The sequence below is a fragment of the Euphorbia lathyris genome, chromosome 2 (genome assembly GCF_963576675.1).
Source record: "Euphorbia lathyris chromosome 2, ddEupLath1.1, whole genome shotgun sequence".
Lineage (NCBI taxonomy): Eukaryota > Viridiplantae > Streptophyta > Magnoliopsida > Malpighiales > Euphorbiaceae > Euphorbia > Euphorbia lathyris.
Window position 1 is genome coordinate 135823743 of NC_088911.1, and position 13133 is coordinate 135836875.

Sequence of the window (13133 nt, forward strand, 5' to 3'; positions counted from 1 at the left end):
CTCTTTTTAACATTATGACCACTGAACTTTTAAAATTAAACACAAAAGTCACTCAACATTACACTTTTTAACACATGTGGCCACTCAACGCCTCAAAACGACCGTCGACGGTCTCAAAATAAAAAATTCGAAGAGTTAATAATATTCTTAGCAACTTTAATTCTTGAAAAAAAATCGTTTTTAGGTCATTTAGGTGTTGTTTGGTTAGGAGAGATGACGAATTTTTAGAAAGGGAACTAAAAAAAATATGACTTTGAAAAATAAAAAATGTGATTTCATAGTAAATGTTGTTAATTTTAATTTTTGAATATTTTCATTTTGAGATCGTTAACGGTCATTTTGAGGAGTTAGTTAAAGTTGAATGGTTAGCAATATTCAAAAATAAAAAGACTAGTGACATACCATTAAGAATTGAGTTCAGTAACCATAATGTTAAAATAGTTAAAATTCAGTGGGCATATGTGTAATTTACCTTTTAAAAAGATCTAACGTTTTGAATTTTTTGACGGCTACTAAATTTAAAATTTTTCTTATACAGAAGAAAAGAAAAACAAAGGAAGCACTTTGAGATTACAGCTTCACTTTTGCTGTCTCTCTCTCTCTCTCTCTCTCTCTCTACGCGTTTCCCGTTCAATCTTCCTTCCCCATTTTTAAATTCTTCTCATACTACAAAACCCACTTCTCCTCTGCAACATCTCTCAATAAATCACATGGCTACACTCTTCAATCTCCTAATTTTCCTCTTTTTCACCGCACTCCCCTTCTCAATTTCTCAATCAAAATCCGAAGCACCGGCACCGGCCGCCGATGACTGTAACGGGATTTTCTTATCATACCAGTACTCAACAGGAACTAAGCTGAAGCCTACCGTTCCTTCCCACCAGCCTTACAGATTCGAATCGACGCTCACTGTGCAAAACAATGGAGTTGATGAACTCAAATCTTGGAAAGTGTTTGTGGGTTTTCAACACGATGAGTTTTTAGTTTCTGCGTCTAATGCTGTTCTTGTTGATGGTACTACTTTGCCTGCTAAAGTTGGGAATGGTACTGTGTTTGCTGGGTTTCCTATGACGGATTTGAAAACTCCGATTGCTACTGCCGGTGATTCTACTCAGACTTCTGTTCAGGTTAAGCTTTTGGGGACTCAATTTGGTGTTCCGTTGAAGGATGTTCCGTTGCCTTCTGAGATTTCTCTTGCTAATGATGGCTTTGTTTGCCCTAGTACTACCACTGAAGGTATGTTTTGAATTTGATTTCTGATTTTGGGGGTTTTTGTTTGATTTGGGGGATTTTATGGTAAGGGTTAGATCTTTTCGGTTTTGCTTCATTTTATTGTGTTTGATTCTATGATTGATCTTGTGTGTTTTTTGAATCTGAGAAAGTTGATTGATGGATGCTTATTTGATCAGAGTAAAATCATGAGTGATCAGAAAGAGTTTTAGATCTTCAGGATTTGTTCTGTTTATGTGTTTGATGCCATTGCCCTTTGGTTTAATAATTTCAATTTGATCTATCAAGATAGGGCTGTAATCGAGCCAACCCGAGCTTGCTCATCCTCAGCTCGTCATGTTTTTTTGTCGAGCTCGAGGTCAATATGCTGTTGGTGAGTTGCTCGTGACCTTGTTCATGAAAATAGGGCTGTAATCGGGGGCTCATCAGTTTTTTTGAAAAGCTCGAGCTCTAGCTCGTTTAGAAGTTGCTCGCGAGCTTGATTCGTGAACATCTCGTTAATTCTATTCATGAACTTCACTCATGAACAACTCATTAATCATGTTAATTTGAAATTTATTTGACTAGGTTGTTTTACATTTCCCCTTTATAGGAATATTATTGTTAAAAGGGTTAAGGTGCAAAAATACTCCTATGATTTTGGATCAGGAGCAATTTTACCCCCAAACGTTGGTAGCCAAGAGCAATTTTACCCCTAAGGTTGATAATTCATACAAAATATCTTTTCTATTTTTTTTTCACATCCCAACATATGTTTGTGATTTGTTACTGATAAAATGACACAAGTATGAAGTGTAGATGATAAGATTCATGGCCGGGAAGACAGTTTGATGAATTATTTCTCAAATTGACGTAATTTATCAACGTTAAGGGTAAATTGTTCTTGGCTTCTAACATTAGGGGTAAAATTGCATCATTTTAGACATTAGGAGTAAAATTACTCCTGACCCAAAACGTTAGGGGTATTTTTGCACCTTAACCCTTGTTAAAAATAGTGATCGAACCAGGCTTGTTCACGAGTGAGTTCATGAACATTATAATCGAGCTTGTTCACGAGCCTATAATTGAGCCTGCTAGCAAGCTTTCGAGCTGAATTTTGCCTTAATCAAGCTCGGCTCGTTTATAAATCGAGCTGAACACGATCGAAATTTTATTGAGCCGAGCTGCTCAATGAGCTGTCCTATATGAAGAGTCGTTCCCAAATCTCTGACCAATTGTATTTCTGATTTAGCTTATTGCTGCTTGAATACAATTCCTTAGATCAGACATAATGTTTTGGAAAAAATGAAATTGAGCTCTGAAGAACATTTATGTTTCACTTGATTATTGAAATTAGGCTTAAAGTGACCTATTGACCCCGAATTTTGTTAAAGTGATACGTGTTTCATCTTGTTCAAATTTTCGCTTGCTCTGCCACGTAGGACTTCGCGGGTTAATAATACTTAAAAGGGGCTAATGTCATTAGACTTAATGGTTGACATCCTTTGTTTTTTCCAGGTAGTTTGATGTATGTTTGCTGCGCCAGAGATGAGAAATTCAAGTCAAATATCACGGTGGAGGACGAAAAGTTTCTACCCCGACAGACCGGAGATCTTACAATTATGTATGATGTGATCAGAACATATGACTCTAATTACTGGGCAGAGGTCACCATTGGAAATCACAATCCCCTCGGCCGTCTTGATAACTGGAAATTGAGCTGGGATTGGATGAAGGATGAATTTATCTTCACCATGAAAGGGGCTTATCCGTCTGTTGTCGATTCAACGGACTGCTTATTTGGCAAGCAAGGTACATTTTACAAGGAGCTAGACTTTTCGACTGTATTAAACTGCAAAAGAAGGCCTACGATCATCGACTTGCCTCCAAATATGTACAATAACACGGACCTTGGACTAAAACCCTCGTGTTGTCGGAATGGAACAATCTTGCCACCATCAATGGATCCGAGCAAGTCAACTTCAGTTTTCCAGATGCAGGTATTTAAAATGCCTCCAGATGTTAATCGGTCGGAGATCTCGCCGCCACAAAACTGGAAGATCAATGGCACACTTAACCCTGACTATGTATGTGGTCCTCCGGTTAGAGTGAGTCCTAGCCGATCCCCTGATCCATCCGGCCTACCGTTGAATACTACTGCTGTTGCTAGCTGGCAGATTGTATGCAATATCACCCATCCGAAAGGTTCAAGCCCGAGATGTTGTGTATCATTCTCTGCTTACTACAATGATTCGGTTGTCCCGTGTAAAACCTGTGCGTGCGGATGCCCCAGCAACACCGGTCGGACTTGTAGTACGACCGCTCCTGCGGTGCTTCTTCCGCCACAGGCATTGCTTATACCTTTTGACAACAGAACCGCAATGACTAAGGCTTGGGCAACCCTTAAACATTTACCTGTCCCGAACCCAATGCCCTGCGGAGATAACTGCGGGGTTAGTATCAACTGGCATCTCTATACCGACTATAACCGCGGGTGGAGTGCGAGGATCACGGTATTCAACTGGGATGAAATCGCTTTTCCCGATTGGTTTGCTGCTGTACAATTGGACAAAGCTGCTGCTGGTTTCGAAGCAATGTATTCATTCAACGGAACCATCTTGACAGACAACAAAAACAATACAATAATCATGCAAGGGCTTCCCGGACTAAACTATCTTGTGCCAGAAACCGACGGAGCTGACCCTGCAAGGACTCCTAGGATCCCCGGAAAACAACAATCCGTTGTCTCATTCACCAAGAAAGGTATTCCAGGACTCAATGTAGCTGCTGGAGACGGGTTTCCCTCTAAAGTCTTCTTCAACGGAGAGGAATGTTCGCTTCCTACCATATATCCGATGAGCAACAGCAATAGAAAGGGATCGGGATCGGCTATGATTCTATCGGTACTCCTTGCTGCTGTGGTGTTCATGCTGATGCAGCAGTAGCTATTAAACGACAAAGGCGTTGGTCAGTCTTATTCTTTTGATTCTTTCAGTGATTTGAAGCGTACATGATTCCTCGGCAGAAAACAAGCGTACCGAGATAACAATAGGAATGAGCATTTGAGATATCGATCGTCTCCGGAAGGTGATATATATATATGTATACTATACTGTCACAGATTTTGAAAGGAAATGTATAATTTGAGATCATGTATAGGCAATATTGATTTGCCTAATTTGCTTCTTCCTAACATGTATTAGTGTTTTCTCTGTATAAATATTGTTTTGACAATGGCAGATGCCTTAATGTTCATTATTTTATATATGTAGTTCATTTTTCTCAAAATAGATGATAGTTGCTTACCAAATTCCAATTCTTTATATCTACTGTTTGTAGCGCTGTAAATGAGGATAAAAGCTCGATTGTATTTAATTCGATTTATAAACGCGCTGAGTTTGAGCATAATGAAATCCGATTTAGGTTCAGTTATAAGTTTATGAACACACGGTTTGATTATATATTTTTAGTGTAGAAAATTTTGGATCAAGGAAAATTTTTTATTGGAAAAGAAATATTGTTTGGTGTTTTGGTGGATGAGTGTTATTTTCAAAAGGGCGAGAAGAAGTGGAGTATAGGGTTACAAATGGGTTGGACTGAGCCTAGCCTATCGGGTTTTCGTACAAATGCTCCGTCCAAGTTCAGTCTAGTCCACTATTAATTTAGACAGGCTCGAACTTAAAATTCAAATTCGAAGCCCAACCCATATACACTTATCTAAAAAATATACATAATTTTTAATTATAAAAAAATAAAATTTATACTTAAAAATTAAATATTTAATATATAAATTAATATTAATAGGAGGGCCGGGCAGGGCCGGGCCGTGCTATTTTTATCAATCTCAGCTTCGTCCAAAAAATAGACGGGCTTTAGCAGGCCTGGACGAACTGGGCCTATGATCAATTTTCATTGTACAAGCCCGATCCAAGGAACACAGGCCTAGGCGGGTACCCGGACCCGTGGACAGGTCTAATTAAAAATAAAACTTTCTTCGTATATTCAGTCGACTAACCTAAAAAATTTCTTCTCATTTTTTCCTATTATAAAACTCCGCCTAGTCGGTTAAATTGAGAACTGGTCAGGTCTCTTGTTCGAGTTGAATTTGTTTTTTGCATTTGTAACAAATCGGCCGAAACCGCAGTCGGACCGGGAACCGGTGTGACCCCGGTTTGATTAAAAAAAATCTAATTTTGATTTTTTTTTTTTGTGTTTTAATGAACATTTTAAGCAAATCGAAAATAAAAAAAATTAACCGAAAACAAATTAACTATAATTTTTAAAATAATTGTTTGACATTTTTCATGGATAAAAATAATGGACCAAAGTAAAAGTAGGCCAACCCAAGGGGTTCCATTTTGGTGCAGCATTCGCATCGTCCACGTCGTACGAGTGCACCCCTAACCTAGTGGTGATTCGACTACACCCCAACCTATGCTAGAAAGATAATTTTCCCTAATAATTGGTTAAAGGCTTGTAAATGCCCTTTACTTCATTCTTTTTCTATGTGAGATGAGAAAATTTAATTTGTTTTTATTCTCTTCAAAACTATTTCAAGTGGTTCATTTTGAGCATCAATTTCTCATTCATCACTTCTCCATTTTGAGTTTATAAAAAACCATTAAAAATATCTCATGACATATAATACGTTAACGTATTTCAAATTATTTTAAACTTCATTTATCCATTATATATTTTGACATAAAATAACAAACCAAAATTATTGTTTTAATACAAAATTTTCAACCTACATTTAATCATTAGTTGGGTTTTTTTGTTTATTATTTATTTTAATTTGAAAATAAGGAGTATGTTAAGTCACCTTTAATTGATTTTTTTTGTTTATAAATTTTATATATATATATAACTTATAAAAATAATTTCAAATTAATTATATATATAGAAATTATTTGTTTATGTAATACGTCACTAGGTCCGACCAACCCGGGTATCTGGTCCAACCAAATGACTCCTAACCGAACTATAAATCCGGTTCTGATAACATTGATTTTTTACACGAACAAACATTTGTTCGGAAAATCAAGAAAATATTTTCATGCACAATATTTTCCAACAAACAAACAAACAGGCCAGTAATAGTATTTCTATAAAAGGAAAATATAAAATAACATAATTTTACAAGTTTCAAAATATAGGTTTGTACTAAAGAAATTTCAAATAAATATAATTAATGAGTTGTTCGAGAGTGAAGTTTATGAACAGAATTAACACTTAGTAACGCTTTACTCACAAATAGCTTACGAACAAGATGTTGAATTCGAACTCGTCAAATTTCTAATAAACCAAGCATTAGCAAGCTAAAACTCCACTCGACTCGATTAAAACACACAAAAAGAGAGAACCGGATCATTTTGAACAAACTAAGAAAATTTATCTTCTATCATATATTAATCAAGTTGGATTTTGTAACTAAAATACAAATTCAATGAGCTAATTAACCACTCCAACCTTAATTTTTCGGAAATAAGGGGCCGAAACCATCCATGGTAGAGTGGTTCCGGCGGCGCGATGCCTCTTCCTGTCTCCACCTCGCCCCTGCCAATAGCAGTTTTGTACAAACTTTAATTTTATAGGTTTCAAAAATACTTTGTGATAAAGAAATTGGCAAAAAGTACCATTAGGCCCCTGATCATTTACTTTTTAGTTCATTAAACCCTTGATCTTTTATTTGGATAGTTTAATCCCCTAATCTTTTATTTTTGGTCTCATTAAGCCCTTGGTGACCAAATTAGCAAGTTGTGAATATGTAATTATGTTACAAAGACGTTATTAACTTCATATGTATTTGAAATTATTAAAAAAAATATTTTTTTACAGTTTTCTTATAGCCAAATTACACATCCAAAACTGTTTTCAATACAAATTTCGAATAAAGGTACAATGAATAACAGTATGTTAATCGAATTTCATGTTCAAAATTACTTTTTTTGGGTCATCAATGGCTTAATTAAACCAAAAATAAATGATTAGGAGCTTAATATATTCAAATAAAAAATCAAGAGCTGGATGAACCAAAAAATGAAAGATCAGAGACCTAATAAGACTTTTGGCCAAAGAAATTCCAAATAGACATAATCAAGATTGAAGTTCATATTAATTCTGCTCACGAACAGCTTAAGAACAAGATATTAAGTTCGAAATCATCAATTTTCTAGTGAGAGCCGAACATTAGTAAGCTAAAACTCCGCTCCGCTCGATGAAAACACACAAAAGGAGAATTAGAAAAGTAGAACCAAATGAACACTGAATCAAATCTGTCTGTTAGGTATATTGAGTCATCATCCACATCAAATTCCTCTTTCTCAAATGTTGAGTCATCATCCACATCAAAATTAATATTAAGTTAATTAGAATTTAAAAAGATCGCTAAAAACTATTCCGAAAAAAAAAAATCAACTATCATTTAGCAACAACAAACAACAAACAGTAATAAATAACTACACGAAACAGCCTAAGCACAAGTCAAATTAATTTCATCCTAAAATTGCAGCAAACTGATGAACAAAAATTACAACTTTTGTTCAAAAAAATTAAGTACAAAGAAAACATCCAACCATAGAAGGAAATGAAATTACTCAGACTTGTGTCTAGAGCTATCAAAATGGTTTATGTACATACAATGTCAAATTTGCACTACGTGTCCCCGCTAAGCGAGGGTCCAGGGAGGGGTCCCACCACAAGGGTGTATTGGGGCAAGCCTTCCCCTGCCAAATTTTGTAGCCAAAGGCCGCTTTTAAGACTCGAACCCCTGACCTCTCGGTCACACGACAACAACATTTATAAAATAAAAAAAGGGTTCTGTGTTATTAGAGTTAGAAAAGGCTCCTAAAATCTGCAGATGTCTAAGCAATTTTTATCTCCACAAGCATCCTAAATTAGTTTGCTTGACTTTTCCAACCAAATGCAGCCAAAATTTTCCAAGCAGAGGTTGTATTTTACAAGCTGTGTAGTGAATCCGTTCGACCCGAGAGAAATTGAATAGTATCGATCTCGCTTTCGCTTTCCGATTTGTCAGACTTTATTTCCTGATATGCACAAAGGAAATGCATTCTTGTGAAGATAAAGAAATCAAGGGATCATCAAGTCTCCTTCCTGTGGTTGTTGCAGAAGAGATAAATCTGTAACACTAGATCATAAATTGGACCGCTAAACGGAAACATTGTCCAACGGATAGCCATCGAAGTCGAAATCATTTTCAGCCGGCCCTATGCCTCCCTGCTGCTGCTGCTGCTGCTGCTAAGAAATTGAAGACAAAAAGAAGTATCAGAACAACTTCTGATTATCGAAAAGAAAGGAAATAGAAACGCGGAGACAGGAACCGACTTGTTTGAGAATTGCAGTCATGAGATCATCCTGGTCAAACTGTTCCGGAAAGAGGTTTGCGTCAGGACCAAATTCGGATTTTACTCTCACTGAATTGCCGCCGAAAAAGTTGTTCATGTTTGCATCCCCAGCTGAAAACATAGGTTTCCCTACAGTGGATAAATTCCTGTTCTGTACCGGCCTTTGGTTAGAGGGAAATCCGTGATGCGATAAAACCGATGGCCCGACGTCGAGGTTGTTGTTCTGATGAGAGGCATTGAAGGTCATGCCTACATTGTCTAATTCCCATTCATGAGGTTTGTGTTGATTCAAATCGCTAAAAATGTCGTAACTTGGCATGAACCCTACCGAACCCTTCATTTCGGAGTTAACTTCGTCTTGAAATGCGCCTTTCGATGTGAGACTGGAGATGCCAGTAGAACTTCCGAGTTGAAAACTATTTCCTGGTAATTCTGCCGCGCTGTTCAAGGGGAAATTCCCAGCTGAAGATGATTGCGAAACCAAATTATAACCTGTCCCTCTTCCGTTTTCAGCTAAACCGTTTCTCGCTAAGACACCGCCTCCAATTGCGTTAGCTATAACCGGCTGCCCCATCGGAGATGGAAGAGTAGAAACATGGTTGCCGGTGGTTTCGTTAAGCATCTGGCCCCGAGACTGCGACTGAGACATCTGCATTAATAATGGATTATTCTGCCCTCCGTGGGCGTTCGCTTGCATATTCATGCTCCCGAGAGATTGCGCTGAATGTTGTAAATTCGCAAGCTGTTTCGGCTCCATCGTTGTTGGGATTCCGTGAAGCAAGTTCATTTGCTTATTACTGTTCAACTGTTGCTGCTGCTGTTGCTGTTGTTGCCCGTCTCCGAATCTTATTTTCGGATTTTCGAAGCTGAAAAGGTTCCGCTGATCCACAATCGTAACAGGCAATCTAGATTTCACTGCCGGTCGAGCAAGCCCTGCCGCTTGAAGCGTGGCAAGGCTTTGTGCAGGCAGCTGACCAGTAGCTGCAAGAGTTTGAAAGTCGAGTCCATTGAGGGATGACAACGAACCATAAGCTGCTTCTTGGGGACTCATAAAACCATTGCCCAAACTGTTCGGGTGCTGTGAAACTCCACTCAACCGTCTAAGATACAGCCGATATTTCTGTACCATATGTCACCCGAAAATTAGCAGATAATATATGCTTACTTTCACCGAAAAAGAACACATAATGCTCGGAATAACCATATGTCACCGAAATTTTAGCATATAATCTATACGTACTTTTATCGAAAAAGATACACACAATGCTCGGAATATTCTATGTTAAAGCACGCTGCTTACCTGAAGGTGACTTGCAACGTTTTCTCTAGTCAGCCCAGGAACATTCATCAACTCTAAAATCTTCTTCGGAACAGCCTCTGCATCACGGAGAAAATGCAAACTATAAGAGCACAAAAGAACCCGGATACGAAAAACGATCAAAAGCATAGGTCAAGTTATAATGAAATCCAACAAGCACAACATATGGTCTTTCATTCGGTAATGTATTCACCGAGAACTGTGAGATCGAATCAATTCAATCGAATAAACAACATCGAATAGAATGAACCAAACAACGAAACAATGCGTAGATAAACGACATACGAAAAGGAATGAGATACATACTGTCAATGCCGAGTTGATTAACAGCTTGAACAAACTGCTGATGAAGTTCAACAGACCAAACAACCCGAGGCTTCTTCAAAGTCGAAGAATCATCCCTTTCATCCGCTTCATCATCCTCATCTTTCCTCTTTTTCGAGTTTCTCCAGTTTCCTTCATTAGCTGAAGAAGAATAATCAGCATCCTCTGATTGTTTCTGCATCCTATTCTCTCCTTCCTCTACACTACCCGATTGCTCCACGTCCTTCCATTCGTTCCGTTTCTTCCGAACCACATGCTGCCATATGTTCTTCAGAGCCTCAAGCCGGACCGGCTTAATCAGGTAATCACAAGCACCATGTGTAACCCCTTTCATCACAACACTTTTCCCATCATCCGCAGACATCACTGAAACAAGTTCACAAGATTGAATCTCAAATCTCCGAAAACAGTTAAAATTTAAAATCAATCTGCAGAAACAGATATGAACTTACTTATAACAGGAAGATCCATTTCGAGTCCAATATGTTCAAGAAGCTTAAATCCATCCATGTCCGGCATATGAACATCACTTATAACTATATCATACCCATTCTTATTCTCTCTTAGCAAAGACAATGCCATCTCTGCTCTATTACACTTCGTAACTGCAAAATCCCCAAAAAATCGAAACCAATCACATCAAATTGAGACAAATCTCAAGAAACATCTGCCAATTTGACATAAATCTCAATTTTACAAGCCTAATTTCCCCCAAATTGAAGATTCTGCTGAACTTAGGATAACTTAGGCCCTAAGTTCAGCAGAATCTTCAATTTGGGGGAAATCATAATTGTAGCTTAAGATAAGAAAAGAAATGATTTTTCGATGTCTCAAACTTCCCCAAATGAAAATCAAATCATTTGGTCAAACAGAAACATGACAAATTCATGAAAATTCGTACTAGCTAGATAGATAGATAGATAGAGAGAGAGAGAGAGAGGGAGAATTAAATTAACCCCCAAAATTTTGTTTTTTGAAGTACCTTCATAAAGGCAAGTTCGGAGCATCTTCACCAAGATCATGAGACAAGTAGGATCATCATCAACAACTAAGACCCGGAGACCGGCCGGAAACTGATCGGGGACAGTATCAGCAGGTTTCCAAGTAGCACTAGAACTGGCAGTAGCCATGGATCCGTTACCGTTACTGAGATTCATAGCTGAGAAAATCGTTGATCCGAAAGCAAGAGAAAAAACATGGAGAAATTAAAGGAGAAAAGAGGGAACTTTGAACATATTTGAAGAAGAAGATGAAGTTTGATTGATACCCAGTTGAAAAGAGAGAGATTTTGGATTATTAGAGGGGAAATTTTATAAATATGTTTTTTATTATGGGATTGAAAGTTGAAGAAGACATGGCTTGTATCAGGTTCAAGCTCTATTTCTCTGTTTTCTGGCAAAAATAAAATAAAATAAAAAATAAATTAATATTTTATTTTTTTAATTTAATAAAGAAAGTGGGTCAGTGTTGGAAGAGTGGATCCAGCTCATACATGAAGTTAACTAACTCCACCTCATAAATCTACTCCAAATGTTTTTACTGTTGTCTTTTTTTACTGTTTACTAGGTTGTTGTTTTTTTACTACTCTACTCTTTGGTCTTTTTCACTTTTACCCCTATTTACTTCAATTTTATAGATCAAATTCACTTATCCAATTTTTTACTTTTACTTTTCTAATGAGAGCATCTCCAATCGGGAGGTGCTTGTTTCAGCTGTTCATATTTGTTGTTTGATGCTATTTTTAGTTGTTTGTTGTTTGTTTTTTCTGAAGAAAAAAAACAACTGTTTTAAAATTTTATCAAACACTTTTTGTCTCATGTTTAGTATTAAAAGGCGAAAAACAGTTCAAAAAATTAGAAACAAATGGGTACGGACATTGGAGTAACAAGAGTTGTTTAAATTATTATAGTAATATTGTCAATTTTTGACACCCATTTTTTAATATAAAAAATAATTAGTTGCCTATTATTGATGAAATTTTATAGCAATATTTATAATTAAAATAAATTATATATAAAATAATAATTTATGGGACCATAATGACAATTTTTAAAGTTGCTTGACATTGGAGCATATTTTTTTAGAAAGTTGCAAAAACAATGATTTAGATGAGAGAGAAAATAAACTGTTAAAATTTATCTCCGTAATAATTAAGGATTTTCTGTTACAATTTGGGTTTCTAATAATATAGATAATTAAGGTTTTTAATAATTAAGGACTTTTAATAATTTATAAACAGTTTTCTTCAAAAAAAAATAATAATTTATACTCTGTTAAGATTTTTCTAGATAATAATTAAGAATTTTCAGTAATTTAATAGTAATAAGATTAGATTTAACCGTAAACAGTGGCGGAGCCAGAGCTCAAGGTCCGGAGGGGCTCAATTGCATGAAGATTTTTTTTTAATAACGACTTAAGGCTTTGATTCATAGTAGTCAAATCGAAATTTTCAAATTTTTGATAATATAAGGGTAAATTTGATCATAATTGGAAAAATTAAGGTATAAAACAACTGAGATTCAATATGAAGTAAGGATAAGGTGCAAAAATACTCTAATGTTTACACCTAAGAATAATTTTACCTCTAACGTATAAAATGGTGCAATTTTACCCTTAATATTGGGAGCCAAGAGCAATTTTATCCCTAACGTTGACAAGTTTGGTCAATTGGAGAAATTATTCATCAAATTATTTTCTCGGTAATGAATTTTGTAACTAAAAAATATAATTAAAAATAATAAAGGAGAATGAGGTTTAAGGGAAAAAATTAAAATGAGATAAAAAGTGAAGAGAGGGAGATTTGAACACAAGACCACTTGGATATAGAGATGCCTTTAATTATCACTACAACCAACTATGCAAACATAGTTTCATGTTATATAATTACATTCTACATTATAAGTATTAATTTTAACTAT

General features: G+C 36.3%; 2 protein-coding genes across 3 annotated transcripts; one reads left to right on the plus strand and one right to left on the minus strand.

The window, feature by feature from the left end:
* The first annotated feature begins 557 nt into the window (after positions 1 to 557).
* On the plus strand, positions 558 to 4480 carry LOC136220038 (COBRA-like protein 7). The gene is made up of 2 exons (XM_066007703.1): positions 558 to 1236; positions 2728 to 4480. The coding sequence occupies exons 1-2, from the start codon at positions 711 to 713 to the stop codon at positions 4152 to 4154; spliced, it is 1953 nt and encodes a 650-aa protein (XP_065863775.1). The 5' UTR covers positions 558 to 710; the 3' UTR covers positions 4155 to 4480.
* A 3188-nt stretch (positions 4481 to 7668) lies between these two features.
* On the minus strand, positions 7669 to 11594 carry LOC136220039 (two-component response regulator ARR1-like). 2 transcript variants are annotated; one of them, XM_066007705.1, is made up of 6 exons: positions 11198 to 11594; positions 10668 to 10820; positions 10198 to 10581; positions 9874 to 9950; positions 8554 to 9693; positions 7669 to 8463 (listed from the first exon to the last, which is right to left on the minus strand). In XM_066007705.1, the coding sequence occupies exons 1-6, from the start codon at positions 11370 to 11372 to the stop codon at positions 8377 to 8379; spliced, it is 2016 nt and encodes a 671-aa protein (XP_065863777.1). In that variant the 5' UTR covers positions 11373 to 11594; the 3' UTR covers positions 7669 to 8376. The 2 variants fall into 2 exon arrangements, with proteins under 2 accessions (XP_065863777.1, XP_065863776.1); XM_066007704.1 differs by having other exon boundaries at positions 7669 to 8466.
* Positions 11595 to 13133: the final 1539 nt, after the last annotated feature.